Below are 26,359 nucleotides of genomic sequence, written 5' to 3' on the forward strand. Positions count from 1 at the left end.
TTGGATAATTTCAAATAGGCCCTTCAACCCAAGACAGTCAATGAAGCTTTCTAGCTTACCAGTAATGCGTTCAACCCAAGACAGAGTCAGTGAGGCTTTCTACCATTAAGTGTGCCCATGGTATGTTTAGAAAATAAAATCTGCTCACACATGTGCTTGCACTGCTAGTTTACCCAAAGACTACGGAGATCACAGCTTCCTTTATACTGTGAATCAGGGAACAATCCCCACACAACTTCCTTTTCCCTTCTTATGGTGAACATTTCCAACATCCTGTGTTAGTGCAATTCCCAAAATCCCACAGGGAGGTCACAGGTCACAGGTCATGCAATGATATTTTCTCACCTAAGCTATTGCATTACTAGCTGGACCATGGTGGGATCCACTACTCTCAAACCAGTGGAGAGTTTATTTAAAAAAGCACTTAAAATTTTAGATAAAAAACCTCTTTCATACCATCATTGTAACATTTTAGATAAGTACAACCTATTGAGTTTTGACAATTTCTGTAAATTCTCCTATAGCTGTCTTCTTTATAAGACTTTGCATGGCCTGGCGCCACCTTGTTTACAGGATTTTATAAAATATCGTCAAACACGAGTAACTCGAGCAGTGGTCAATAAAGATGTAGAGATTCCTTTCAGGAAAACCTCTTTCAGTCAAAATGCATTATCTACTAAAGGCGGCATATTATGGAACTCTATTCCTCTGCATATAAGGGAATGTCCCTCTTTAGCCACCTTTAAGATGGAGTATAAAAAGTGGCTTCGAGCCCAACAAACATGTTCACACTGATGGTCTGAGCCTCTACACAGCGTACACGCACACACGCACACACACACTCACATAACACATGGCCCTATTTTTTGGGACCTTTTTCTTTTCTCTTTTCCTTTTATTTACATGCATGCCTTTTGCTTCTGTAGTGGGTTTTATTTCTTTTGTTACTAACAGTCTGTTTTATCTTAAAGTCTATTGCTTGTAAACATCTAGCCTGCCTATTGGACACCAGATGGAAATTAGCCCTTGGGCTACAATCTGGCATGTTTACATATATGTACATGTATGTATATGTTCATTAATGTGCAATGTCCTGAACAAATAAAGTAAAGTAAGTAAGTAAGTAAGTAAGTAAGTAAGGTCCTGTCCAGCTTCTGGAGGTCATTTAGTCCATTCAGTTGTTGTAAACTTAAAAAGACGACATTGAACTCAAGGATCCTTCATTCTGGAAATGTCTTTATTTTTTTTATATTTTTTTTATTATTGTAATGCAGTAGCACTTTGACAGCAAGTTACAGGCATCAAAGGGGTGGTTTTACATCAAACTGCAAATTACAACACTGGTGTTACATGGTTCTCCCTCCATCTTATTTCCAATTCAAGAGATCCGAACAAACTACTTTTCAATTGAGATTGAGGGCAAGCGATTGTTCTACTAAACCAATAAAATCAAAACCAAAAACCACAGTAACATAAAAACAAAGCCATAAGAACATAAAATGGGGGAAAATGACAGCCATGCTTCAATAAAACATAAATGAACACTTTGAATATCCATTGTAAGATATAAGCTTATGCGTGATCACATATATTAGACATCATATATATAGATATATATATGATCACATATATACAATAGAGATACATTTAGGGATAACACTATGAACACAAAAACTTAAACAGGGATCAGTGTCTTTTCAGAAATGCATCACGACTAATTGTCACAGCCCCCCTGTGAACATTTAGAACACTTGTAGTCTACCATTTAGACAAAACCTCAACTTTGCACCATTGGCATCATACAGAAATGGTGTTCCGGTGACAACTTAAAAGAACAATAAAAAATAAGAAATGTAAAAAATATACCATGAGCCAAATTATAAATGTCATCATTATTATATGCCAACAGCCAACCCTCAATGTACTAGAACTAGAAAACACATGCTGATACGCATTAGCATTTTGTCCAGGTTGATCATAACATGACTACAAGACTAACATACACATCATTTCACTTTTAATTATATATATTTTTTTTTCTTAGAATTATAATGGGATCAGGAATGTCTCCGTTGAAATAAAACATAGGAATTAAAAAGTAGGAAGCCACGGTCATGACGTAGTTCTAGTTTAGACATTTGGGGTAAGATGGCGTTAGCTAGATGAGTTTAGGTCCAAACCACAGTTAGATCGATCTACTGCAAGACTGTTTATTTCAATGCCCTGTAAAGCTATGATCTGACGAGTTTGCTCAACATCAACAAGACCTGACTGCAGCAAACCAGAAAAAAGAAAAATATTACAACCATAGTGTGAAGTGTAGTGGAAAGAGGCGGGTCACACCATTCCTGAAGGGTCATGTCTACACCAGCACTCACTTGAAAACAAATGGCTTCTGCCCTGGCAGCTCTGCCATGTATTTTTTTCCATTTCTTTCATTTTGATAACAGACGATTATCTGCCAATTGCTATTTTTTCTGTTTCCCACTCAAGAGCTAGTCACAGAAACCTTGTGGAATTAACATTGACATCAGAATTGAAATCAGTTGTTCCCTTGGACCACTGAACTTGCCAATAGATGGTAGTGCAAATAACAGAACTGGCACGTCAGCCAGGCAAATGCTAGCCTTCACGCGACACGACAGGAAAGGACTGCCACCCTTGCAACAGACTACGGTACACAAGGAAGAGGGGGCATTATTACAGGGTTTTTTTTCTCATTATTTTGTTTGTTTGAATTTTTTCGCTTTTTTTTTTAGAAGCCTTCATGGTCCTTCTTGTCCTTCTTCCCCTCGGCTTCGAAGCCGTCCGTCCCGTCGCTGTTGTCACGTCGGCGCTTGCGGTTGTTGCGCACGTTGAAGCGGGCGTTCATCTGGGGCAGTGGGTCCATGCCCAAGACTTTGTAGATCTGGCGGAACGCGAGCAGCCTTAGGGCAAACTGGAAGAGAGGTTGGAAGCATGTTATGGACGTCATAGCTGAGGACACGGATTACTCAGAGTGGACTTCGACACACGTCATTGTCATGGTAGCTGTCGGTCACTCCAGGACAAAGCGTAGAGAAGAAATAAGTAGTCTACAGCAAAAGTAACAATTGCCTCCACGGTCTTGACATACATTTCAGTCAATAGTCTAGATGAGAAATTCATTTGTTGTTCTTGACTATCTAGAAAATAAAAAGCACCTGAAATGTATATTTTTGGGCAAAGACAAAACCTCTGTGTATTCTAAATTAAAACATAAATTCACCGAAAGATACTTGGTTTCTATGAGACATGATGGGGGGGAAAAAATGTCTTGCTCATCACAACTCAAGACACAGCTGGGTTGCTTAAGCTTTACTCGTATCCTGAAGAAACCGCTGGGCAGAGCCAGTGCTTTTGTGTGAACTCCAGTTAATAATACCTGGGCACTTGAGGTTATATCCTCTCTCTGCTGCTCCTCCATGGCTGCCAACGTGTCTGTGGGATTCTTCTCACATGGGTCAATCAACCCAGGACCACCTGAGCACCGAGCGCAGAGCACAAAACACACACACACACACACACACACACACACAATGAGAGCATCCAATATAGTCATGCTTCTTAGGTTCCATACCACACTTCCTGCCAATGAATTATCTATGACCTCAGACTGGGTGTTGGTTGCACAGCCAACACTGGTGTGACCAGGCCGTGCCTTACACTGGCTGCAGTTGAGGTTTTCATCTTACACAACCAGAAACACTTATAACATAATCTTGCCATTACAAAGTCATTGCAAATTCTTTCATTTAATGTGATCAAATGATATGTCTATTTGAATGTCTAAAGGCATTAGCATCGTTAGTAACATTCATGGCCAGTTTCACAATACAGGATGCTACAACAGCTGCTAACCAACAAACTGCTAATACATTAAATATGAACATCTATCACCATACAACTCCCTCCAATAGAAACAACGGAATAACAAACAGTATTAATGTATTAACTGCACTGGCCAAGTGATCTGGTAAGACCGAACAGCTCAGCAAATTCTACGACGGAACAACCCTCATTCATCAAGGTTGATTAATGGACAGATTAATATTTAAAGGAGCCCAGAATTCTTGACAGAATTCTTGTTTAAAAAAAGATTAATTACACAACCCAAAATACATCTAATGTGTCATCATGATGAACGAGTTTCCCTTTTTGATTCAAGGTCCACGTTGACACTAGGGTGGGGTGGGGGGAGAAAGTGTGTCAACCCAGCAGTCTTACCAGGGAGCAGGATGCCGGAGGAAATACATTCAAAGACTCGACGCAGGGCATCTCCGGGACTCAGGGGGCCGGATGCACTGCTGATGGCCTTCTCCACCAGGAGCTCCATGGCCTTCAGGGAACAGCAAGTCAGGGAGGCTAAGAACTAGGTGCACTAACTGGGCTTCTCCATAGAATAGTGTAGAGTGTGTTACGTGCATGTTTTGAGCCAGTGTTTGGCATGTAAGGAAATGTAATGTGTAAGGTCTTGCGCAACATTGTGATTTTTCCTTTTTTAATTGTAATTTTTTTTTTGTTGCATATTGTTTTTTGCATATTGCGCATTTTACATTAACGACTATATTTCTTACATACTCAAAACAACTGGGTTGCTGGAGGGGTCTGGGGTGGCTATTAGAGGTTTTTTTTTTTTGTTTTTTTTATATAATTGTTGTCTATTTATTTATTTCCACAGATGGTACTCACCCAGCTTGGAAAGGCAGACCACGTGGGCACTCGCTGACACAGGTCCCGTAGAATGCGAATGATTATGACACAGGACTGGAGTCCGTTAGCTCTAGCCTTTGGTGTGAAAGTCACATTTGGTTAATCATTAGCACAAAGAGCACACAGGCACGGACGCGCGCACTCACACACACACACTCACACACTTCTGCCAATGCGGTGTGCAACAGGGATCGGTTCTGGCCATGAGGTGTAACACTACTGTTCCCAATGGAAGCTTAAGGATGTACTTTTTTTCAGTTTTGTTTGGTTTTTCAGTGTCAAGAAGCCAATTCAGATCACTTTTTTTTTCTTTTAAAGACCATCTTTTTTTTACTGTGCAGCTGCCATTTTCAGCAGTATTTTACCTCTTCGTTAGTATGTCAGAGTTCAAAGTTTGCAAGATGCTTGAGGAAGATGCTCTCCAAGTCATCTTACAAACCTTGACCTCCGTTGTGGCAAGTACTTTCACAAACAAATACTTTCACTTATAAAATTACAAAAATAAAAGAAAAACAAACAATTCAGATTGAAGGAAAAGCATAAGGACTGACGAGTCAAGGACATCTGCTTGATTTAGCCTGTGTGTTGACGGGGGATAAGCAACAGCACAGTAAACTAATCAGATACTCCTCTCCTCTCAATCCCTATTCTTATTAAGAAAAGAAAAAAATATATATAAATATCTTTCCTTAGATCACAGAACAAACGCTCAACATGAAAGCACTTATTGATGACACTCTTATGCAAAGATATTCTGCAGCCTTATGGAATTTGCTTATGTACTAAAAATTAGAAAACCAACTTGTGGTTTATAAAAAATATAATACAAGGATGCCAAATATTTTTTTAAGAGACCAGATAACGTTATTGAAATACAAACAAAATCTTAAAAATATAAAATATATGTAGAGCTTTTTTTCAAACTCTGGTCTTGCTTATAGTTACAAAAGGACATCCTTGGATGTTTCTTTAAGTTTCAAAATGGCTGTTTAAATCATTTAAAAGTATCGTTATGGTGTTTTAAGTCATTTTCATTGAGTAAATAAACAAATATAAAATGAAAAAACACAAAATGCATCTCATAAGGCTACAACAAGAAAGTAAAATGATGTTCCGAACCTGGAACCACTTAGCGTGGCGTAGAGCAGCCAGAGCGTCAAGGCATTTTTGCCTGTCCAAGACGTCCGCTGGGTCTTTCACCATACCCGAGGTTACATCTAAAAATGGATCCAATTGTCAAATGATGCTGAGGAATGGGTGTTTGACCAGGTGTGTGAGAGAGAGACAGAGAGGAGAGGAGAGAAGAGAGAGAGAGAAAGAGACAGAAAGAAAGAAAGAAAGACAGAGAGACAGAGCAAGAGAGAGAGAGAGAGAGAGAGCGAGCGAGAGAGAGAGAAGGAGAGAGAGAGAGAGAGAGAAGGAGAGAGAGAGAGAGAGAGAGAGAGAGAGAAGGAGAGAGAGACTGGCAAGAGCGAGAAAGAACACATTGCCACACATACCAAGTGTTCCCCAGGTAACTGTTGTCTTGGTTACGGCATAAGAATGGAATGTGAGCATAGCCTGACACTCAAAGAGGGATGCAGAGGAGGTGGTTTTGTATGAGGGTGCAAGCTTTTCACGGCTTAAAAATAGTCTCGGCTCGAACCATGTATTGATTTGGGTCGGGGAGGATGCCAAGAACAGAGCAGGAATGTACAGCTGAATACAAGAAACGCCCTGATGTAAGTAGACAGGCCCTTGGTATATACTAGAGATGGACACTAAATGAAAACCATCCATCAAGGCAGCCTGTGTCAGTAATTATATTGTTCTGTGCATCAAGGGTGCAATATATTTAGGGCCTTAAGTGTTGTAACTAAACAACTGATGAACTGCTCATTTCAACAAGATTTAATTACATGGCATTGCGCCCTTATTTGTATGGAAGATAAGGTTTGTTTTTTTTCTAAATGGCTATGTGATTATTAAGAAATGACCATGGGACAGAACTCAGACAACTTAAAACCATGTGAGAAGGACCAGAGGCAAGGCAATGGGAAGTGCTTGGTGGTAACCCTCTAGAGTGGCATGGCAATGGCAGGTGTGGCAAAGTGTTTGAGGTGAGGGAGGGCGGGATCAAAAGAGAGCCTGGTCAAAAATCCTTCCGGAGTCGTAGACGTAGCCTCAGATGGGACACAGGTTACTGAAAAATGTCATACAAAGGAGGGAGGCTTTGGGCTGGACTTGTGAAGCTTTGGATACATGGAGGCAGCAGTGCGTGCTGGAAAGAAAAAATAAACATGGAAGCTCCCAGCAAAGAGGGGTTAGGACATAACTGCATGCATACCTGGTCAGCAGTGGGTCTTAAAAAATAACCAAAAATAAAATAAAAAAAGACCAAACCCAGTCACTGTATACCGAAAGGCTGTCCACCCAGGTCCAACCAAAGATTCCCTTCATAGCTGCTCTCTAAGTCAGACTGATACTCCCCCAAGGATCAAAAAAATAATAACGTAAAATCTGAAAAGACTAGGAGATATGGAACATAAAACAAGGGGCCCATATCAAAATTGTTTATCACCTTTGGTGATGAATAGCAAATGATAAAGTAAGCAATGGAATCATGATTACACTTGTAACAGCGTTTTGCTGTAACTTCGCAAAGGCTTTCAAATGAATGCCTTTATTTCATCTTTTTTTTTTGAGAGAGAGAGATGTAAGGGCCTTTTGCTTGTTATACAGACAAATGATTGATATTCATTGAAGAATGGAGAAAGGGAACAAAAAAAGACGCGGTCTCTCTTTAAAAGCAGTCTGTTGGAGGTCAGACCAGCACATAGACTGATGCACTTAGGGGAGCTCTTTCAATTCTACAAAGGGGTAGTGGGGGAGGAGGAGGGGGTACCTCAGAATGGTGAAGTTCTCACCGCCAGACAAAAATATATGATTTGTTTCCTGTGGGGACGGACATGACCAACTCTTCCCTGCGCTGCACTTATCCTCATTGTGCAAAGATCCCAAATTCACTGCCCAAACCCTCAGAGTTTACTTTTTTTTTTTTTTTTTCTGTGTGCAACTTAAAAATCCATGAGTACACAGAATTACTTTCCAGGATAATTGCAAAAGTATATTCACAGACATAACATCTAAAATTTAATGGAGGTAAATAAAAGGGAAAAAGGTGCGTGAAGGGGGGAGGTTCTTGGTTGTGCAAACTATCCCCTGGAACACAGGAAACAAAAACCAATCTTATCCATGACTAAAAACTAGACTGACACAATGCAAAAACACTTATCATGCGTTTGTGTGTGTGTGTGTTGGTGTGTGTGTGTGTGTGTGTGCGTGCGGGTATGTGTATGTGTGTGTGTTCAGGAGAGCTTCAAGAGCACTGGAGAAGTGTTACAAAGAGCGGGGAGGGGGGCTTTTCCCTGAGCAACACTGCTGACGGGAGACAGGAGAGCCTTTGCAAACCCATGGTAGTGCCCAGCTCAACATGAGTGGAGGGCAGGAGCATCCGCGTAACGGGATCTAAAGTGAGGCTAAACTTATCAATTAAGGACAAAACGTCATTCAATGTAGTGTATCTAAGACAACAGAAAGGAATACCTACATGTAGAATATGTGTATATTCATGAATAGATACATATATCTAGGACTGTTTATAATAACTCCTCTGCCTTCAAAATGGGTGCCTTGGACACAGAAGGGTTTTTTTCTGCTATTATGTGGATGGCATCTGAATGGCATCTGAATATGATTAAGCAAATAATATTTTTTTTTTCTACAGAGGATAGCTGGTTCAGCAATGTAGAATGCATCAAAAAAATCAGAGTAAGATCTGAATAATGAAAACCTAATATTATATATAAAAAAAATATTCCAAGGCTTTTGAAGGCAAATAAAGCAACAGATGTCTTTCAGAGACTCAAGCCTCTCATGAATAAGCTCGAGCACATACCAGGACCGGTTTGAAGGCTGAGGAATTTTGGAGATCAAAAGGACTCCTATTCCTGGCAACACTACAATAGCTTTCTGACTCCTTGTTGCCAGCAGACATGCTCAGTTGCGGACAAAATGAAGAGGAAATAAAAGAAAAAGAAAATAAAAGAAACAGTAAAAAATTAATCTCATAGATGGGCGAAAACAAAGAGGGGCGACAGCCTTCCCAACCTCCGTCACGGGCGTTCTCCTCGCGGATGATGGGCGACGTCAGGGTGATGGTCACCTGCATCTTGGGCTCGGCGCCGGAGGTGAGGATGATGGCCGCCTCCTGGATGGAGCCCTTCACCTCGTACTTCTCAGGTGTCACCAACTGCAGAGGAGCACAAGTGCACGCTTGATATGGAGCCATTATGGGACTAGAACACCATAGGCTTGAGACGGAGGAATAATGCTAATACAATGTATTATGCGGTCACGAATACGGACTTGTATTCTATAAGTCTCTCGTGAACAATTCTTGGTTCCGGTTGGTTCCATTAAACTGTCCAGCTCACCACTCCACTGCGGTCAACTCCTCACAGACCTGCGCCCCACAGGGACACTTCATGTCCACTATGGCGGAGACCCCAGTTATTGCCAAAGCCGTTTGCCGTATTCAATTTATGGAGCTACTGCGCTGTGCGTCATGAAGCGGAGGGACCGTGCTGATGATTTCATGCCGCCCTGGGCTTTCCTCACACTCCTTCAGTTATATCTCTTCATTTACCGCCCCTTACTCACGGTTCAATTTCACCTTCACTCTGAACACGTTTTCCCTTCTGCGCAAATCCTGCTTCTGTCGGTGTGTTTTTCTTGCCTGCTATTGATACTGTTGATGCATGAGCTTGTCCTATTGGCATTACTCAGTTCCTTCTAGACATTATTCCAATTAAATGCTCAAAACATCCAGACTTTCATTTGTATTTAAATGAGACGTGTACGAAAACCCATTTCTAATTAATGATACGAGATAAGGAATCATGATTAAATGGTTTTCAATTAAATTTAAAAACACTTTAATCTCAGCCCAGAAGGTATAATTTGTCAGGCAGGATCATTCACCGAACGAAAACACTATAAAACTGTTGCTTTGTTTAGTGTTAAGAGAGTTTGTTGTGCTCTTTGAAGTTCATCATTAACTGTAATATAGCCACAAACTGCAACCACGACACAGTCGAGACCAAACGCACACGCCACGCATCTGGTGTGAATGAGCGGTAAGCCAGGGGAGAGGGCAGCCAGGGCCTGGCTGATGGCTTTAAACACCCGGCCTGCTTTTCAAATTCACAACTTGGGCTTGAGTGTTTGGACACTAATGAAAAGGTTCTCTGACGTCTCTGCCAGGTTATTGTGAAGTAGGCTCCAGCGAGCACGCTCCCTTCCCCACACACCCCCACACTTTCAAGACGGCACAAAGACATTAAGTAGGGACAGCCTGCGGAAAAACACTGCAACTAAGCCTTCATTTTAAACACAGAGGGCTGTTGCCTGAGCCCTCCTACTCGGAGAGCATGCGGTGGTGGTGGATACCGTGAGCTGCTTGGGAAGGTGCTCCACGATGCGGGTCAGCAGGTTCTTGGTGGGCTTCTCGGAACACAGGAGAACCAGGTTCACGTTCTTATCCCCGCGCAGGAGCAGGCCTTTGGCCAACACGCCAACTCTCATTACACCCTTAAGAGCTCTGCAACACACACACACACACACACACACACACACACATACACACACAAAATGGAGCAAAGTTATTACAATACACACTAAATAATCAATAATCATTTTGATGATTAGACACTACTACCATAAATCTGACACATGGGACATGTTTGTTTTACAAATGTTTTCAAGCACAGAAATGAAAATCTCAATGCCTTTCCAATCGCTCTGAAATTTCTATTTCTCCATTTCTCATTTCTATTCTCACTCTAGGATGTGTTACTATGGACCCATCTATTCTTTCAAGAGATAGACATTCTTTCAATAGAAGGGGCATTCGCTCAGATAGATATTCTTTCAACAGATAGATATTCTTTCAATTCATGGGTTTCATCAGGTCCCTTTCCACAGGTGTATTAATCAAGCACAATGCAGTCTGCATTGATAATCAAGTTGCTTGATTTTATACACCTGTGGAAAGGGACCTGATGAAACCCATGAACAGAAGGGGCAGCACTTTGTGCCGTAGTGGCATACCGGTCCTTAGGGATCTCCTTCTTCTCCTTCTCTTTCTCCTTCTCCTTCTCCTTGTCCTTGTCCTTCTCCTTGTCCTCCTCCTTGCCCTTGTCTTGGTCCGTGATGATGTCGGACACCAGCTTGAGAGCCCGCTCAGTGATTGACACAATCTTCTGGATGGCCTGCAGCTCTTCCTCGGAGGGGTAGATGGCCGCATGTTTGGTCATGACGTAACGGTCATCCGAGGTGTCGGGCCGGCGAAGGGGCTGGAGAGGGAGAGACAGTCAGCAGGCTCAGACATCAAGGTTTTTCTTTTTAAATAGTTGGGCCGTTTGAACATATAAACATCCCTGACTTTTAGATTTTAGAGAACATCTCTTCTCATAGCACAACTTACCACTAGTCTGGCTTATCCTACGGACAACTGCACTCATTGGTGCACATACTACACTCATTGATGCACATTGATGATTTTTGTTTATTGTTGTTAGAATTGCTCAAAAAGAATTTTTTTTACCATGCTGTAAGTCGCTTTGGTTAAAAAGTATCAGCCAAATGTAATGTAATGTAAGATGAATGACACTGCGCTGCAACATTTGCAATAACATTTACACTCGTGAAAGACGAAGGCCAGGGTCTCATGATATTTCAAGTTTGACTGAAAACCTTCCAGCCACTGAGAAAGACTTACAGTATGGACCTCATTCCATCCATCACATCAATCAAACGCTACCAAGACTGACACAGACAGACACTTCATGGAATATAAAAAGGGCAGTCGGGCGCCACGTCTCACCACTGGGCCCTGCGGCTGAGGGATGGGCATGCCGGGTCGCACGCCCAGGAGCCCTGGCGGGCCGGGCGGCCCCTGGGGGTAACCTCCGTCAGGCATCCTGCGCCGGTCGTCCCAGTGGTGCTGCTCCTCCTCCATGCGGCGCCAGTACATGTCCTCCTCGTACCGCCTGGGACAGAGCAAAGGCACCGGGCTTTTAATGTTCACTCGATAAACACACACTGACTTTTAACTGTCACTATTGTGCATAAGTCATGAGCGCAGATCACATCTAAATTATGCACAGCTCCTGGGGGCATCATGCCTCACTGCGCTGTGAAGTGTGTTTGAAGGGTGGACACATTTCTGTCAACTTTGATGCAAGAAATTCCGAATGACTAAAATCACAGATGTATTAATCTACACAGCCACTAATTTGCCCATCGTATTGAGATCTGTGGAATAGTTGTAACTGCGCTCTTGAATACAGTGCTTTCTCTATCAAACTCTAGTTCCAGACTGCTTGAACTGCAGAGACAGAAGGTCCCAGTTCCCACAAACGTTTTTCATTTCACTCTGGCCCCTGGAGCCCACTTGTAACGTTTGTTTTTCTCTTGCAAGACAAATGGTCCTCTTTCGTTTTCTACAAAGCAATTTTCCGTCCCATCTACTTTTCCCCCTGTTTACACGGTATACAGAACTTTTATTTCAACAAACAGAAACGGAAAATCCAGTTCTCCATGGTTTGGGACACTCCGATTGCCTGCCATTTCACCCACCTAAACCCCCACACCCACATCCAACCCAATACAAACACAAAGACCACAACACACAAACACCTAACACATAGCAATACCAAACAAACAAACCCACCCAGCCCGTATATTTCTATTACACACACACACACACACACATACATAAATACACATGCACACAAACCCACCCACACCTCATCTCCATCCTCCAGCGCTCCTCCTCCTCTCTCCTCCTCCAGTACTCCTCCTTCTGCAGCTGCTTCCTCATCTTCTCCTCCTGGATCTTGCGCGCTCGGATACTGGGCTTCACCTCCACCTGGAGATCTGGGTTGACCTTTTTCTGTTGGGACGATGAAGCGGTAGTGGTAAAGCAATTAACACAATGTTCAGAGTCGGAGCGTAACAATTTAACAGACGCTCAGACGGAAGTTACAAAGGCTTGACAAAATGAAGGACGAATGAATTCACAAACCTTGTACTGGAGACGATGTCTTCGTCCTTTTAAATGCATCTCCTTGGCGTTTGGATCGTTGAAACTACATTCACACAGCTTGCAATGAAAGCGGATCACCCTGCCTTCATCGTTACGTACCTAAGAGGGAGAGATGGAATCAAATTGTTTATTACGTAACAATGCGCAACGTGCAAACAGCCGTCTATTAATAGGCCTGCAACATATGGCATGTCAAACGCATTGTAAGACCAAAAATAAGAAAAGGTCACCTCTTCAACGTAGTCATGTCCGACTGGTTGGACATCGCTCTGCAGGGCAGCCAGGGCGGACTGCGCCGACAGCGAATCAGAGGACTCGATCTTCATGTCCGGAGACTGTGCAGCCAATGAGGCTGGGGCAGGTTTTGCCGTCTCTGCTTTGGCGTCATCGGCCTTGACACCTGTGGTCTGTAACTTACTTCCTCCTGCAACAGGAGAGAGAGAGAGAGAATGTCACGTTACCTCTGCCAAGACGCCTATTATCATTTATTCAACAAGCTCAAGTTTCTTGTGCAAGTTTTATTCAGATAAAAGCAACCGCCAAGTTCCAGTATGCAGAAGCTGAAATACTGTACAATGACTTGTTCCAAGTGATCTACAAAAATATGAAGGCGAGGGTAAGAGGAGCGATATGAACAAATATACTGGAACAAACTTCACGGGAAATCCAAATAAATCAATACCAAAAAGCAGAGAAACATGGAGCAAAACAGTAACAAAGAAACGTAGAGAGTACACTACTATAAACCAAGTGGATATAATTTGTCCTTCAGCCATGCCCCCCCCACCCCATCGCTTTTGTTAGGAGTAAGAAAGCAGCCTTTGTAAATGTTCTCCTGTAATTAACATCAATGAGATTCCAGCAAGTATAAAAGCTGGTCTGCCAATACTGAGCACTAAAAAAGAAGCCTTTGTTGTGTATTGAAAAAAGAAATAGCATGTTTCAGCCGAGTCTATCCAATTAGATCGCAAATGATTTACTGTTTCTGTTTGAGTGATTCAATGTTGGCTCGGTTAAACTGTTTCGAGTTTAACTCCTCGGGCCAGACACCCATGGAGCTTATCGTTTTTGGCTGGGGGGGGGGGGGGTGGGGGGGTCTGATGGCGCTACAAAACAAACATGCCATTCTAGCGTGGGACAGCAGGAGGGGCAACTAAGTCTCAGGCATGGAGGGACAGAGTAGGGCCATGGGAGTTGGACTAACACAGCCTGGAAAACAGGCCTCCCTCCCTCTGCGTCGGAGAGGAGGAGCTGGCAGACACAGCCCATAGTGCTGGCACACACAGAAGGCAAAGCTATACACCACGCAAAAACGAGAAGGGGGTGGCAGTGCCTTTCAAGTACGAAAATAAAAGGGAGAGAAAATCTGCAGGAATGCTGCTGAAGGGTGCCTTAGCATGAACAAGCTATCTTGGTCTAACCTGACCCATCAAATCACATGAGCATACAACGGATACCAAGTATATTACATTACATTACATTACATTATATTTGGCTGACACTTTTTAGCCAAAGTGACTTACAAATATGAATTAAAACTGTAAAGCACAAAGACTGTCTACGATTTTTTCGCAAAATCAAAATCAACTTTCACAGGAAAAAGAGAAAAGGCATATCGTTTGCCCCCCGATGCTTACCGACAAAGTTGATCTTGGGGGTGTTGGCCTTCTTGACCACGCTGCCGTTGGCGGGCAGGCCGCTGGCCGCCGGGTTCTTGCCCTGCACCGCTGTGGCCGCCGCCGCGCTGGCGCTGTTCGCCATGCCGATGGGCTTCAGGTAGGACGAGCTGGCGGCGCCCGCCGCGGACGCTGGAGATGGAGAGGGCACGCTGGTGCCCATCGCCCCGCCTCCGCCCGGACCGGAGCTGCCCGCCGACGCCGAGCCCCCTGCCGAGGCCTTGCTGGGCGCCGCTGTGGTGGCGCTGGAGGTCTGGGTGACCACGCTGGGCTCTGTGGAAGGGATGGGCTTGCCCAGTTTGGTGTGTAGCTTGACGACCTGAAATAAGGACAACCAAGAAGGACAAAAAAATTGTAGCAAAACGTAATGCAGAATTCCATAACAAAGTTATGCAAAACAGTTATGCAAAGGAGTAAGGCAAAGGTTGGGTCCAGATAGCCAGCCTCTATGAAAGGACAGGCTCCCCTCCCCCATCTTCACATGTTTGGTGCCTATTTGGTCATACGTCAGGTTACAGTGACTGAAGGAAGTGCAGCAATCTGCAGTGGAGTGGCTATTCTTGGGTCAGTGAGACTGGTGGGGGAAACAGGACGGTTCAGCGCTAATGGGCTGGAAAGTTTGAGGAGCTTTGCCTCATGTGACCCTTGGGCAGGCTTCATCATGTTTACATGTAGACAAAGACGGCTACACACTCTCTTGAAGATAGCTGCTAAGAAAACGACTCATCAGAAACTAACTTCTAAAGATCGCAATCAGGAGAGTCAAGCGAGCTTCTAGATCAAGTTGCAGTTCTGTTTATAGTGGCAAACTAAGTTAAAAACAAACTAAACAAAAAAAATGGGAGGATTTTGGGTGGTACAGGCTCAAAAATAGATTCAACAGGAAGCACTAAGCCTTTGGGGGGGCAATAATTTGGAGGAGGGGGGGAGAGAAGAATGTTTTAAACTTTTTCTGTGAGACTTGGGGAACTTTAGATTCAGCCGGGAAAAAAAGATCAAGCATCTACTGTAAGAACAAGGTTACAGACAATATCTTTAGAACAAAATATAGGTATTTTTGTAACTTGTAAACTTGCTGGTTGATTTCAAAACTGAATTTATACTTCATCTTGTCAAAAATGTCTTTAAAAATGTATATATACAACTTGTAAATGTTTTACAAAACCTACAGACAGTAATTCAGTAGAAAGTGTACTCATTTTAAGCGGGCTCCTAAATATGCCTCTCTCGGCCACTAACACGTCATATTACGTAGAAAAAGGGAAATGTCTGAAATTGGCGCTTGAGCTCTGCAGTCATTGGCTGCATCCCAAAGCTCTGTTTGCATTCGGCCTCTCTCCTCGGTCCTCCAGCTCGTTCCCCAGAAATCGTTCAAAGCTCCACAGCATGGAGGATGTCTCATCCATCTTACTGCCACCAGAGGAGATGGGGACGAGCAGAGAGGAGAAAGGGCCGATACACGGGGGGGAACACGATAGCATCTTATGCGGTAGCATGAGTTCCCTCCCACGTCGATCAACTTTCGATTTCCAAAAGGCTCGTAGGGATTTATTAGGGATGACAAATGAAGAGAGAGTCCAAGAAAATATCTTTATATGCTGGAATTATCATGGAACGTATAATCTTATAATTCATTTATGTCTCGAGGACTATCAAACATTACAATTAACGGGAAGAGTCCATGTTCATATGACATTTCTAGGTTTTGGTATGAGTTCATAATCTCGGTCATTTGCGTGTCTGTTTACTCTAGCCTAAGAGGTGATGCGCTGCATCATCAATAATTGACGTCCCTTAAAAGTGATGCGTGAGTGAGCAGGACATCTCATCTCATATCGGTCTCTACTTCATTCCTCCTTCCTCCTTTTGTTTCTTCACAAAAATAATTAGAAGGAGGGGTGAGGGCAGCAGAAAGGGAGGAAGGAAGGAAGGAAGGATGGATGGATGGACAAAAGGACAAAAACACAAATGGTCTGCTGCCATTGTGGGTGTAGATACTAGTTTGAGCAGAGGTGAGAGTTGGATTTTGTCGATTTTTTGTAAAGTCATAATGGTTAATCGTTGTGTTTGTGTTGTGGTTGCACTATTTCCAGCATGTCAAGACATCACATTCAGCATTTTCCCTTTCACTTTCCAAATGTTTACACGGACATTGATAGTCCAACTACGGACCATAGTCATATTCAATATTGTGTATATAATGTTTACGCGAGTTGTTAATAAAATGCTCCATTCATATCCAGTTTACATGTCTAAACGTTCCTTCCGTGAATCTTTCCATTGTGTGCCACCATTATAAATGAACCGCTCACCAAAAACTCTGCTCCCCTGTTCTCTCTCTGGTACCTCTCTCACCTAAGTGGCTCATAATTATAGGGCTGTGACCAGTCACCAGCGTTTTCGTTGTTTATGATGGTCCCAGGATGCATTACACCACTAATTGACCTGTTTTTCCCCTTGTTATCTCACTTCCGGTTAGCAGTTTATAGATGGGGGAAGTGATTTTCTCAATAGTTTCTGAGGAAGTCATAATTTTTCATTTCAGAGAATCTGGTTACTTCATCATTTATCTACACTATGCTTAATAAGGGTTTACAAACGGCAAGTTGCTCGTTAACATGTTTGGCTTCTTTTTTTTTTTTTCAAAGACAGCTGGCAGTGTGGCATGAGTGTGGTGTGTCAAGTTGATGTTTGGTGGTGGTTTGGTGGTGGTTTGCTTTGGTTGGTGGCGTTTTCTATCTCTATTCACCGCAGATATGTGTCTGATGTGGTCCTGCGGCAGCCCCTCAACCCATCACGGTCTCTCTCGAATGGAAACACTTCCAGGACGCATGCATGTGGCATGATAAACAGGTGCCGGTCCTATTTCTAGCACACACACGTTTTCAGTGTAAGGCTCGAGCCGCACCTGCGATGTGCGTGTCACGCAGGGAGCATGCAACCTCTGACCTGTTAACACGGGAGCCGCAATGAAAATGGACACGCCACACAGCTGAGACGCTCGCGCCACGCCAATGGTCTGCAGCTGACCGAACTCCACCGAGATACAGATTCTGAGAAAGTTTGTCATGCTGAATTGATAAAAGAATAAACTATTTTGCGCAGTCTTAGTCATGGCTCATCAGAGCGAAAATACGCATCGACATGCTGCTGACTAACAGTCCCTGCACTGCACACGTGATGCCAGCCAACCTGGCACGAGGTGGGGGTGGGGGGGTTGGGGGAGGGGCGGGTGGAGTGTGTAAGGGTGCCAGACGGTACTGCGGTACCTTCTGGTGCTTGGCACCGCGGATGTGCGCGGCGTAGGCGTCGGCGCCGGTGCAGGAGACATCGCAGAGCTCGCAGCGCAGCTGGTTCTGGGTGCCGCGGGCCGAGCTGCCGGCGCCGCCCGCTCCGCTGCTGCTGCTGCTCTGGGACACCTTCAGGGCCGCCTCCTTCTTCTTGTGCTTCTGGCCCTCCAGGTGCTCCTTATAGGTCTGCGGGAGAGGAGGAGGACAGGTGGAGGTGAGCAAAGGAAACAGCATCATGGACCAGGGCTCTACGAATTCGACTTCATGCAGCTATCTTAAGACGACTGCGAAGTCGACCGCGACTATTTCTGGCTATTTCTCTTTCAAACCGGAATTGTACATACGTCATGGTTGAAAACGAATCAAAATGACAGAAATAGTCACGTCTGCAGTCGTCTTAAGACGGATACATGAAGTCGAAATCGCTTATGGTTGCCCGGTTGCCCTTGGCTACCAAATAGTTTTAAGTTGCAATCAGATTTGGTTGGCTTTAGCAACCAAAACCTCATGCCAAAGCTGGCAACCACTTTTAAAAGTTCACATTGAGCCCTGGTATGGACTATTAACTAGATAGGCGCACAGTGGCATGGAGGACATATTACTTGACCAGACATCAATGGTGACAAAGGACATAAAACAGTGATAAATACAGGCTACAGACGGACCATCAGACTATACTCTAAACGACTTGTGTGAACATTTCTCAACAAATAAGTTACCGTTACTGACACTATTTCACCTCCATCGCAACACTTGCACAGGAAGTGGTCAGGGGGGGGGGACGGACGTGTTTTGCGTTTGCCTCACCTGCGGTCCGGCGCAACTGATCTTGCAGACGTCGCAGTAGTGGATCTGGGGCGGCTTGGGCGGCTGCTTGGGCTTCAGCTGCTTGTTCTGGAAGGGCGTCTTCTTGGTGAAGGTGCTGCCGGTCCAGGCGGCCGTGGCCGCGGCAGCCGCCACCGCCTGCTTCTGCTGCTGCTGCTGCTGCTGCTGCTGGTAGTAAGAGGAGGCGGCCGAGTACACGGCCGCCTCGTAACCCGAGTATGACGTACCTGTGGAGGGGGAATGACCCGTTAGCTCTCCATTACCCAACACAACCTGCTCGACCGGCTGATACATCGCCATTAAAGCGCAGCAGAACAGAGCAGAAGAGAACACACCCAAACATCACAGAGATGGGCACAGTCTTGCACAACAAATTGCCTTTCTAAATAATCACACGGTGTGTAATGCAATAATCACACAGTGTGTAATGCAGATTGTGCAGGTTCCTCCTTGTGCATTTACAATAGATTAGCCTTTTCCCTCACAGCTGGTTAAAAATCCATATCATACATCAAAAGGACTGCAATTTTCTGAATCAATAGCAAATCTAATCTCCTGAGCTCAACTGTGGGCAATAGCTGGTAGATGTTTACTGCTGACTGCGTGCCCTGGCATGCCATAATGTGTGGAGGGTCCTTTATCTACTCACCTGAATAGGTGACTGCATTTGTACTATAGGTGGGGCTCTGGGAGTAGGACGGGACAACGGAGGCGGCCGCGACCGGCTGCACCGCCGAGGACACTGGGTAGATGGAGAAGGTGGAGGTGGCGGGGCTGGGGGTGGCAGGCTTGATGGCCGTCACCTGACGCGTCTGCTGGGTCTGGGTGTAAGGGGTGACTCCCTGCGTGTAACCTGTTTTGGGCGCTGAAGGAGAAGGAGATGGGGAAGGAGGAGGGGGAGGAGGAGAAGAAGAAGGAGGAGAAGAAGGAGGAGGAGGAGGGGTGGTGGGGGTTGTCACAGTAAACAAGAGAATAGTTATTGATTTTCCTCCCGGCTCACTTCTTTTTTCAAAGTAGCAGCGCAGTGGTTCACCGCCCAAGGACAGGGAGGGCATTAAATTACACTCAGAGGGAAAACATTCAGCTGCCAACGCTCGTGAAGATTTATATTAAGGACTGGAGCTCATGGGCTCCTGTGCAAACCAGTGAGGGATACGGGCTTAGTGCAAGCATTTACACTATACTTCATACTTAACTAGTATTTAGAAATGAAACTAAACAACGTCACAACACAACACAAACACAATGGTGGACGATGGTGCACCTGAATTTATGATGGACGGCGTACCTGTCTGGTAGTAGGACTCGGCCACGCTGGGCTGTGGCTGTGCGGCAGCTGCTACTGCGGCGGTGGCTGTGGGCTGCTGGTAGTACTGCTTGCTGTCATAAGCCATGGTTGGAGCCGTGGAGCGCACATACGAATACGTGTCCTGGAACAGACAGAGTAGCACGATGCAGCCAAACAGAACAAGGTGTGTGAGTGTGTTTGTGCATATGCGTGTGTGTGTGTGTATATGTTTATGTGTGTGTGTATGTGCTTATGTGTGTGTATGTGTTTTTGTGTGTGTATGTGTTTGTGTGTGTATGTGTGTGTATGTGTTTTATAAACGTAAGACTGAAACTACTAAAAGGTCCCATCGTCTTGGAAAAATCACAAATAATTTTTTTATTACCAATTACTAGGTCAACTAATAAGGTAAACAATTCCCGCTCGGTTTACATGCAGTGAAATAAATAGTTGAAGTTCCTGTTTGACAGGGCTTCAAACACAGGCATCTGGAGACCAGGTGCAGCCCAGGGAGGGGGAACAAATCTACAGAAATTAGAGCAGTGGAGTGAGCCTGCACGAACACATTCCTCTCACAAAAGCACTGACTGTGCATCTGGCCGCCCCTGTGACAGCTGAAGATACATGAGGGGTGGGGGGAGAGAGAGAGAGAGAGAGAGAGAGAGAGAGAGAGAGAGAAAGAGAGAGAGAGAGATGAAGAGGGAGTGTGAAAGACAGCGCGCACGAGAGAGAACCAGCAAGAGAGAGATGGACAGAAATGAAGAGGGAGTGTGAAGGAGAGAGCGAGGGAGAGAGAGAGAGAGAGAGAGAGTGAAAGAGCAAGCAACTGAGAGTGCGCAAGAGGGAGATGGAGAGAGATAGAGAGAGGGAGTGTGAAAGAGAGAGCAAGAGAGGTATAAAGTGTGTGAGTATGTGGGGGCGGAAGGCTCGTTTCCCTGACAACAGCAAGTGCACTGGCACCCCTGCCGCTCTGCCGTGCTGTGCCGTGCTCCCGCGGCGGAACCTCTCTTACCTGGTAGTTCTGGGACGTGACCGGGGGAGGGGGCGGCGGGACCTCGGGCTGCCGCTGGGCAGCGTAGGCGTAATCGGTGGCCGCGTGCGCCGGCTGATACCCACCGTACGCCGCCGCCGTAGCCGCGGCGGCTACGGCGACGGGCGCAGGTCTGGCTACGGCAACTGTGGCGGCCGTCGGGGCGTAGGCTGCCGCCACCGTGTGAGCCGCCACTGGTGCTTGGTGCACAGTATAGCTGGCCACTGTGGTGGGGTGGGTGTAGGCAACCCCAGCGGCCGGCTGCTGACTGGAACGGGGGAGGGGGAGAGGGGAGAGAGGTGGGAGTAGACAAACACGGGGGAAGGGCTCCAGTTAGGCAAGGCTTCATCTTAGATTACAGAAAACTAAATCTAAAGTCATGATCTAACACAGCAAGAAGCAGGTCTAGACTTTGAGTAATATGATTATACACACGGTAGGCCATTTAGTCATTATTGTAAAGTGGATCTAGAGGAGAGGTTTTCAAAATGCTCTTATTTTGTAGGTGATCGGAACGTCATACACACACTGATGTGAGATGTCCTACGGTTGGTAGGAATGTAGTTTTTTCAGAGACAACAGAAGCCAACTGCAAGAGCGCACTCCTTGTGTTTTTAGCTTTAAACCTTTGATAATCTCCTCTGGGCTTTCCAATTTTGAGGTTTAACTGACAGATAATCTTCACATGCGATTGACTTGACTAAAAAATAAACCATATGAAACAGATGGATTAAAATAGCCTCATCTTTGTCAAACCTCCCAAAAAAAAACTAATCCCATATTTGTGAGGTAACGAGCCCACCAATATGGAAATAAACCATGAAAAACCTCTACTTAGATTAGGCTAACTGAAAATAGGCTAACTGTGGCAAAAAAGCAAAGGCATCTCACTGGCAGAGCAGGAGGAGAAAGGAAGAAAAAAAAAAAAAAAACAGCCTAATCAGACTCGGTGAGCCAGCTGCCTCAGGTGTTGACAGGCTGAGACCGAGTCGGCACCGGCAGTGCAGGAGCATGCAGTGGAACCCCTCTAAACAAAAAGAGGAGATCAATACGGTACGAGCTGCTCGGTTAGTGCTGCCGTGCCTTCTTCAAAATCAGACTCCCGCAGTGGCAAGATGGAGGGGTGGAGGGGTTACCCACTCTCATAGCCCATTGGCCTGCAGTTAAAAGAATTAGAGCGTGGTCTTGTATCTGGCCTGGCTTATGAGGAACCGACGATAGGTTTTCGAATGAGCAAGCTTAGCACTTTTCACTGGTTATTAGGAGCTAGGCTGCTGGATTAAAGTCTCTTCTGAGATGCTCCCATTGCAAACACACACACATACACACACACACACGTCGACAGGGCAAACCTACGGCTTTGTTTTCTGTAAATACAGCAATTATTTATTCTACTCGTAAGTTGTTAAAAAGTCAGCGAGGTCTTCAAAAATGCTCATTTATTAGCCATTCAACGAATAATCGAGAATAATCTAGTTTTGGTGGCCAATCAGGTTTGCCAGTTTAACATAATCCCATGTGCTGACACTTTATGAGCCGTGTGTAAAATTGTTACATTGTTACCAAACGGACACCAACAGCCGTAAATTCTAGGCTGCATTTCCATTCCAATGTTTACTTATCCTGACTAGCGCTGATCTACTACAACCCTTTTGTCAGCAAGACCTGAATGCAGCTCCTGACTACTTGCTGCCTTTCACCTGACAATCCTATCCAATAATAAGTTTCAAGTTCCATGTGTGGGACAAATCCTCGTTCTCGATTCATTCATCAGCTTTTTCAATATGTGAAGGGGACGCATTATTGATCTACACATGAGACGTCTTATATTACGTAACCAGGGGCCATCAATAATACACCGAGCGTGCACAAAAGGAAGAGCCATTACTGCCCAGTGACTGAGGAGGAGTTTATGATTTGATAGCATCCCCCACCAATGCTGCTGCTGCTGCTGCTGCTGCTCAAACAATAAAAATAAAAAAAATCTGAGAACCTGGGATGTGGAGAAGAAACTGGTACCTTTACCTTCTAAGCATAGAGTGAAGCTTTTGGATAAAAGCTTAGCACATACTTTGAAATACCAGTCAATGCATTTTGACATGATGACTGCCGCAACCGGATGTCATAGTGGCCCTAGTACACTTTAAGTCTGTTAAGATGAGGACTGTATTTTAATCTCAAGTAAAAGCATGGATAATTCTGATGCCACCCAAACACCATTGTCTGCTCTGACAAAACATGGCTAAACACTTTGGCATCAGCAGTTGAGCTATAATCGCTAAAATGGCCCAGGAAATATGGGATATTTGTTTGATTTTGCCAAAATCAAAAAGACAAACAAAAAAAAACGCTATACAGTCTCTATGAATGGATAAAGAACTACTGTTCTCCGTTTCCTGCAGGATATGAATTCATTTAAAACTTCCATCATTTCTAGAAAGACTCATTCAAACCTGTACAGAGCAGATGGTGTGCACTCAAAGATATAGGGAACAAAGCAGTTGATCACTAATTTTATTCAGTCAACAGCTTGTAGGTTCTATACACCCCTGAGCACAACCTGATCCAGACCTGACCAGATCACACTACATCCAGGTCTAACAGTGCGAGACAGATCCTGCTATTGTCTTCAGCTGAAATTGCTAATACCTCCCAACTATCTAGAATCTTCCCAGCATGCCTAGAATGTGCCATTGTACACCACCGCTGAAAAAACAAATCTTTTTTTTTGCCTGTGAAAGTTATAAACCAACTTTGAACCTACCCTTCCCACACATAAATACTGGAAAAGGTTGTATACAATCAACATTTATGCTCCCAATAGAGCCCACACATTAGCAATACAACAGTTCTTATCACTCATATGCTGATGACATGCAATTGCACATCATGTTTTTTTCAATAATAATTATAATAATGTAAGCACCCCTCACATACAACACATTATCACTCCTACGCTGAAGACGATGGATTGATTTTCTACTGTATGTACATCTCCTGAATTGTAATTTTCCTATTGTCCAATAAATAAAGAATAAAAAAAGATGATAGATTGATTTATGTTATAATTAGAATCATAATTATTATAATCATTATTATTACAGCACCCTCTTCTTTCATTATGTTAGCCTAATCTTCTTTGTTTGGGCATGTCATATGCTTGTTGTGTAATTCTGTTCCTGCTTTGAAACAGCCTGTGCTTGTCATATGAAATGTGTTCTACAAATAAACACGACTCGACCAGATACTGCAAAACTGTACTGGAATCACGAACCACAGTTAATTCAAGTCATGCGTTCCCTGATGTTTTTATCTGCTAGCTGTATCAATTACTCTATTTTTTAGGACTGTATGTGTCTTGTGGCTTGAGTCGGTGGGGGACAAAACAAACTTAGCAGGTATCACAGTATTTTTCAACCATGGGGGGGAAGAAGGAAGAAGGGGAAAAAAATAATTCTAAAGCTTAGGCAAATAAGTAAGAAACAATATAGTAGCACAAACCTGTTCCAATTATTTTGAGTTGCTACAAAAATGCCAAAAACCATGTGTCGTTCGTTTGTGTACACAACATTACAGAACTGAATTCTATTGATTGAGTCTGCTGATTGAGTCAGCTGGATAAGTGCGCATGAAATTGCATCCTACACTTGTACCTGATGTAGTCCAACAACCTAAATCAGCAGTAACAGTTCCTTGTAGACTTCATTAAAACAGAGGTGTCATTTGTGGCCATATCATGGCAGGTGAAGTAAGGTGACTGCAGCTGCAAAATCTCCTTAACTGAGCTACTGGTGAGTGGGCCAAGGTTTTTGGCAGGTGGATGGGTCCTGTCACTGAATTTTCCAGAATGAGCAGCAGCTCCTCATTGGTTAGCCAAAATGCACTGAGATGAAGAGGCTGTCTGGGACCTAAATATAATGAACCTATATCCTCCTATGTAGCCTTGACAGAGAAAACTGGGGGTGTTTATGCTCAGATTATAGGTCCACATACACAAACGGTTTGTGTGTGTGGACAATTTAACACTGATGTCTGAATAAAACACCTTGGATTGCCGTCACAATCTAGGTAGCTAAGAAGGAAGAAAACTGAGGGGGGAAAGGTAACGCAAAACACGCCATTGGATATTTCAATCAAAATGCATTGCAACGTTGGACAAATAAGTTTGCAAGTCTGATCATGAATTAGAGACAGAAACGATTCAGTCTCACAAACTCCTGCAAACCAATATTTTCTATATAAAACGTTTGAGTAATAAATCAACATTCCCTGGGATACTTTCGTTCGGTGATGACAACCCAGCTGGCTTGCTCGTAATAGCCTACCATAAAAACCGTTAACGTTAATGAAGTTACTTTAATGTTTGGGCCGATCTATATGATTAATCAACACAAACCTTAATCTCTTGCTAGGGACAAAGAAGATAACTCCGAGTTGTCAGTGAAAACAACACAATGCTTTAACGTTACCCTAATCACGATGACACCTAACGTGCAATGTGCATCGACATCATTTACATGGATAGCTGACAAACGCTGATAGCACGGTTAGCTAGAAAACACAACGTGACCTCACACCAATCACCAATATTACCGCGAGAGCTATATATTTCTGAACTGATGACTGCAATTCAATGGTTCTCTCATGCTCCATGTGTTCACTCAGAAAAGGCAGCAGGCTGGCTAGCCATCTTGCATGAGCTCAAGTTCCTCGCAAGCAAGCAGCTTCCAACTGCATACCCACTCCCCCTCCACCCCCTCCCCCAACCACGAACAATACAGTGAGACAGGATAGGGCGACGCTAACCAATGTTGTCAATGGATGCGGATTAGGATACACTGAACATCATCGGTAATTTCACTGATAAAATTGGGGACTACATTCACCTCCTAACAATTAGTTTAGTTCGGGACACTTACCTGTACTGCGCAGCAGCACCATGGGTAAATCCAAAATAGTTGCCGGTAGCCATTTTGGCATCTTCACCTAGCCGGCCGGGCACTGCGGAGGGACAGATACATCGAGGGTGAGCGCTAAGCTAATGTTGGTTAGCCTGTTAGCCCATATTATCGCGAAGACCCCGCATCATGCGAGGGATCACACAGGCATCCAAACGGACATGTGTGGACACATCAACCAAAGGCAAATCAGCCATAAATATTCAATGTCGTGTTAAGAATGTTTCAGTGCATATTTACTGACATCTATATATGCATTTTTATCATTTTTACTCACCATAGGTGAAGGAGACTACTGGACATATGGGAATCATTGGGTTCCTGTTCTCTGACGAACTCTCACTCGTCACCCTTCGGTTTTATGCGAGGAGGTTGTACCCGGAAATCCATTTTGAAGGACATGCGCTGTGCT

At 44.2% G+C, this 26,359-nt stretch overlaps 1 protein-coding gene across 4 annotated transcripts; it reads right to left on the reverse strand.

Annotated features, from left to right (window-relative positions):
* Window positions 1-1,209: 1,209 nt before the first annotated feature.
* Window positions 1,210-26,332, reverse strand: zfr (zinc finger RNA binding protein). 4 transcript variants are annotated; one of them, XM_062543223.1, is made up of 20 exons: window positions 26,225-26,332; window positions 25,909-25,990; window positions 20,972-21,257; window positions 19,960-20,101; window positions 19,321-19,524; window positions 18,654-18,898; window positions 17,826-18,032; window positions 14,518-14,875; window positions 13,111-13,304; window positions 12,860-12,979; window positions 12,576-12,727; window positions 11,657-11,822; window positions 10,882-11,126; window positions 10,222-10,372; window positions 8,881-9,022; window positions 5,851-5,948; window positions 4,711-4,806; window positions 4,246-4,357; window positions 3,404-3,501; window positions 1,210-2,938 (listed from the first exon to the last, which is right to left on the reverse strand). In XM_062543223.1, the coding sequence occupies exons 1-20, from the start codon at window positions 26,259-26,261 to the stop codon at window positions 2,756-2,758; spliced, it is 3,318 nt and encodes a 1,105-aa protein (XP_062399207.1). In that variant the 5' UTR covers window positions 26,262-26,332; the 3' UTR covers window positions 1,210-2,755. The 4 variants fall into 4 exon arrangements, with proteins under 4 accessions (XP_062399207.1, XP_062399206.1, XP_062399204.1 ...); XM_062543222.1 differs by having other exon boundaries at window positions 12,582-12,727; window positions 19,321-19,536; XM_062543220.1 differs by having other exon boundaries at window positions 19,321-19,536.
* Between the last annotated feature and the right edge of the window lie 27 nt (window positions 26,333-26,359).

This window comes from Sardina pilchardus, chromosome 8, assembly GCF_963854185.1.
Source record: "Sardina pilchardus chromosome 8, fSarPil1.1, whole genome shotgun sequence".
In the NCBI taxonomy this organism is placed as follows: domain Eukaryota; kingdom Metazoa; phylum Chordata; class Actinopteri; order Clupeiformes; family Clupeidae; genus Sardina; species Sardina pilchardus.

Coding starts and splice junctions, on each gene's coding strand:
- zfr (XM_062543220.1), bottom strand. CDS start 26,261: ATGATTCCCATATGTCCAGTAGTCTCCTTCACCTATG. Junction 25,991..26,224: donor AGTAGTCTCCTTCACCTATG/GTGAGTAAAAAT, acceptor GTCCCTCCGCAG/TGCCCGGCCGGCTAGGTGAA. Junction 4,807..5,850: donor GCCACGCTAAGTGGTTCCAG/GTTCGGAACATC, acceptor TTCACACCAAAG/GCTAGAGCTAACGGACTCCA.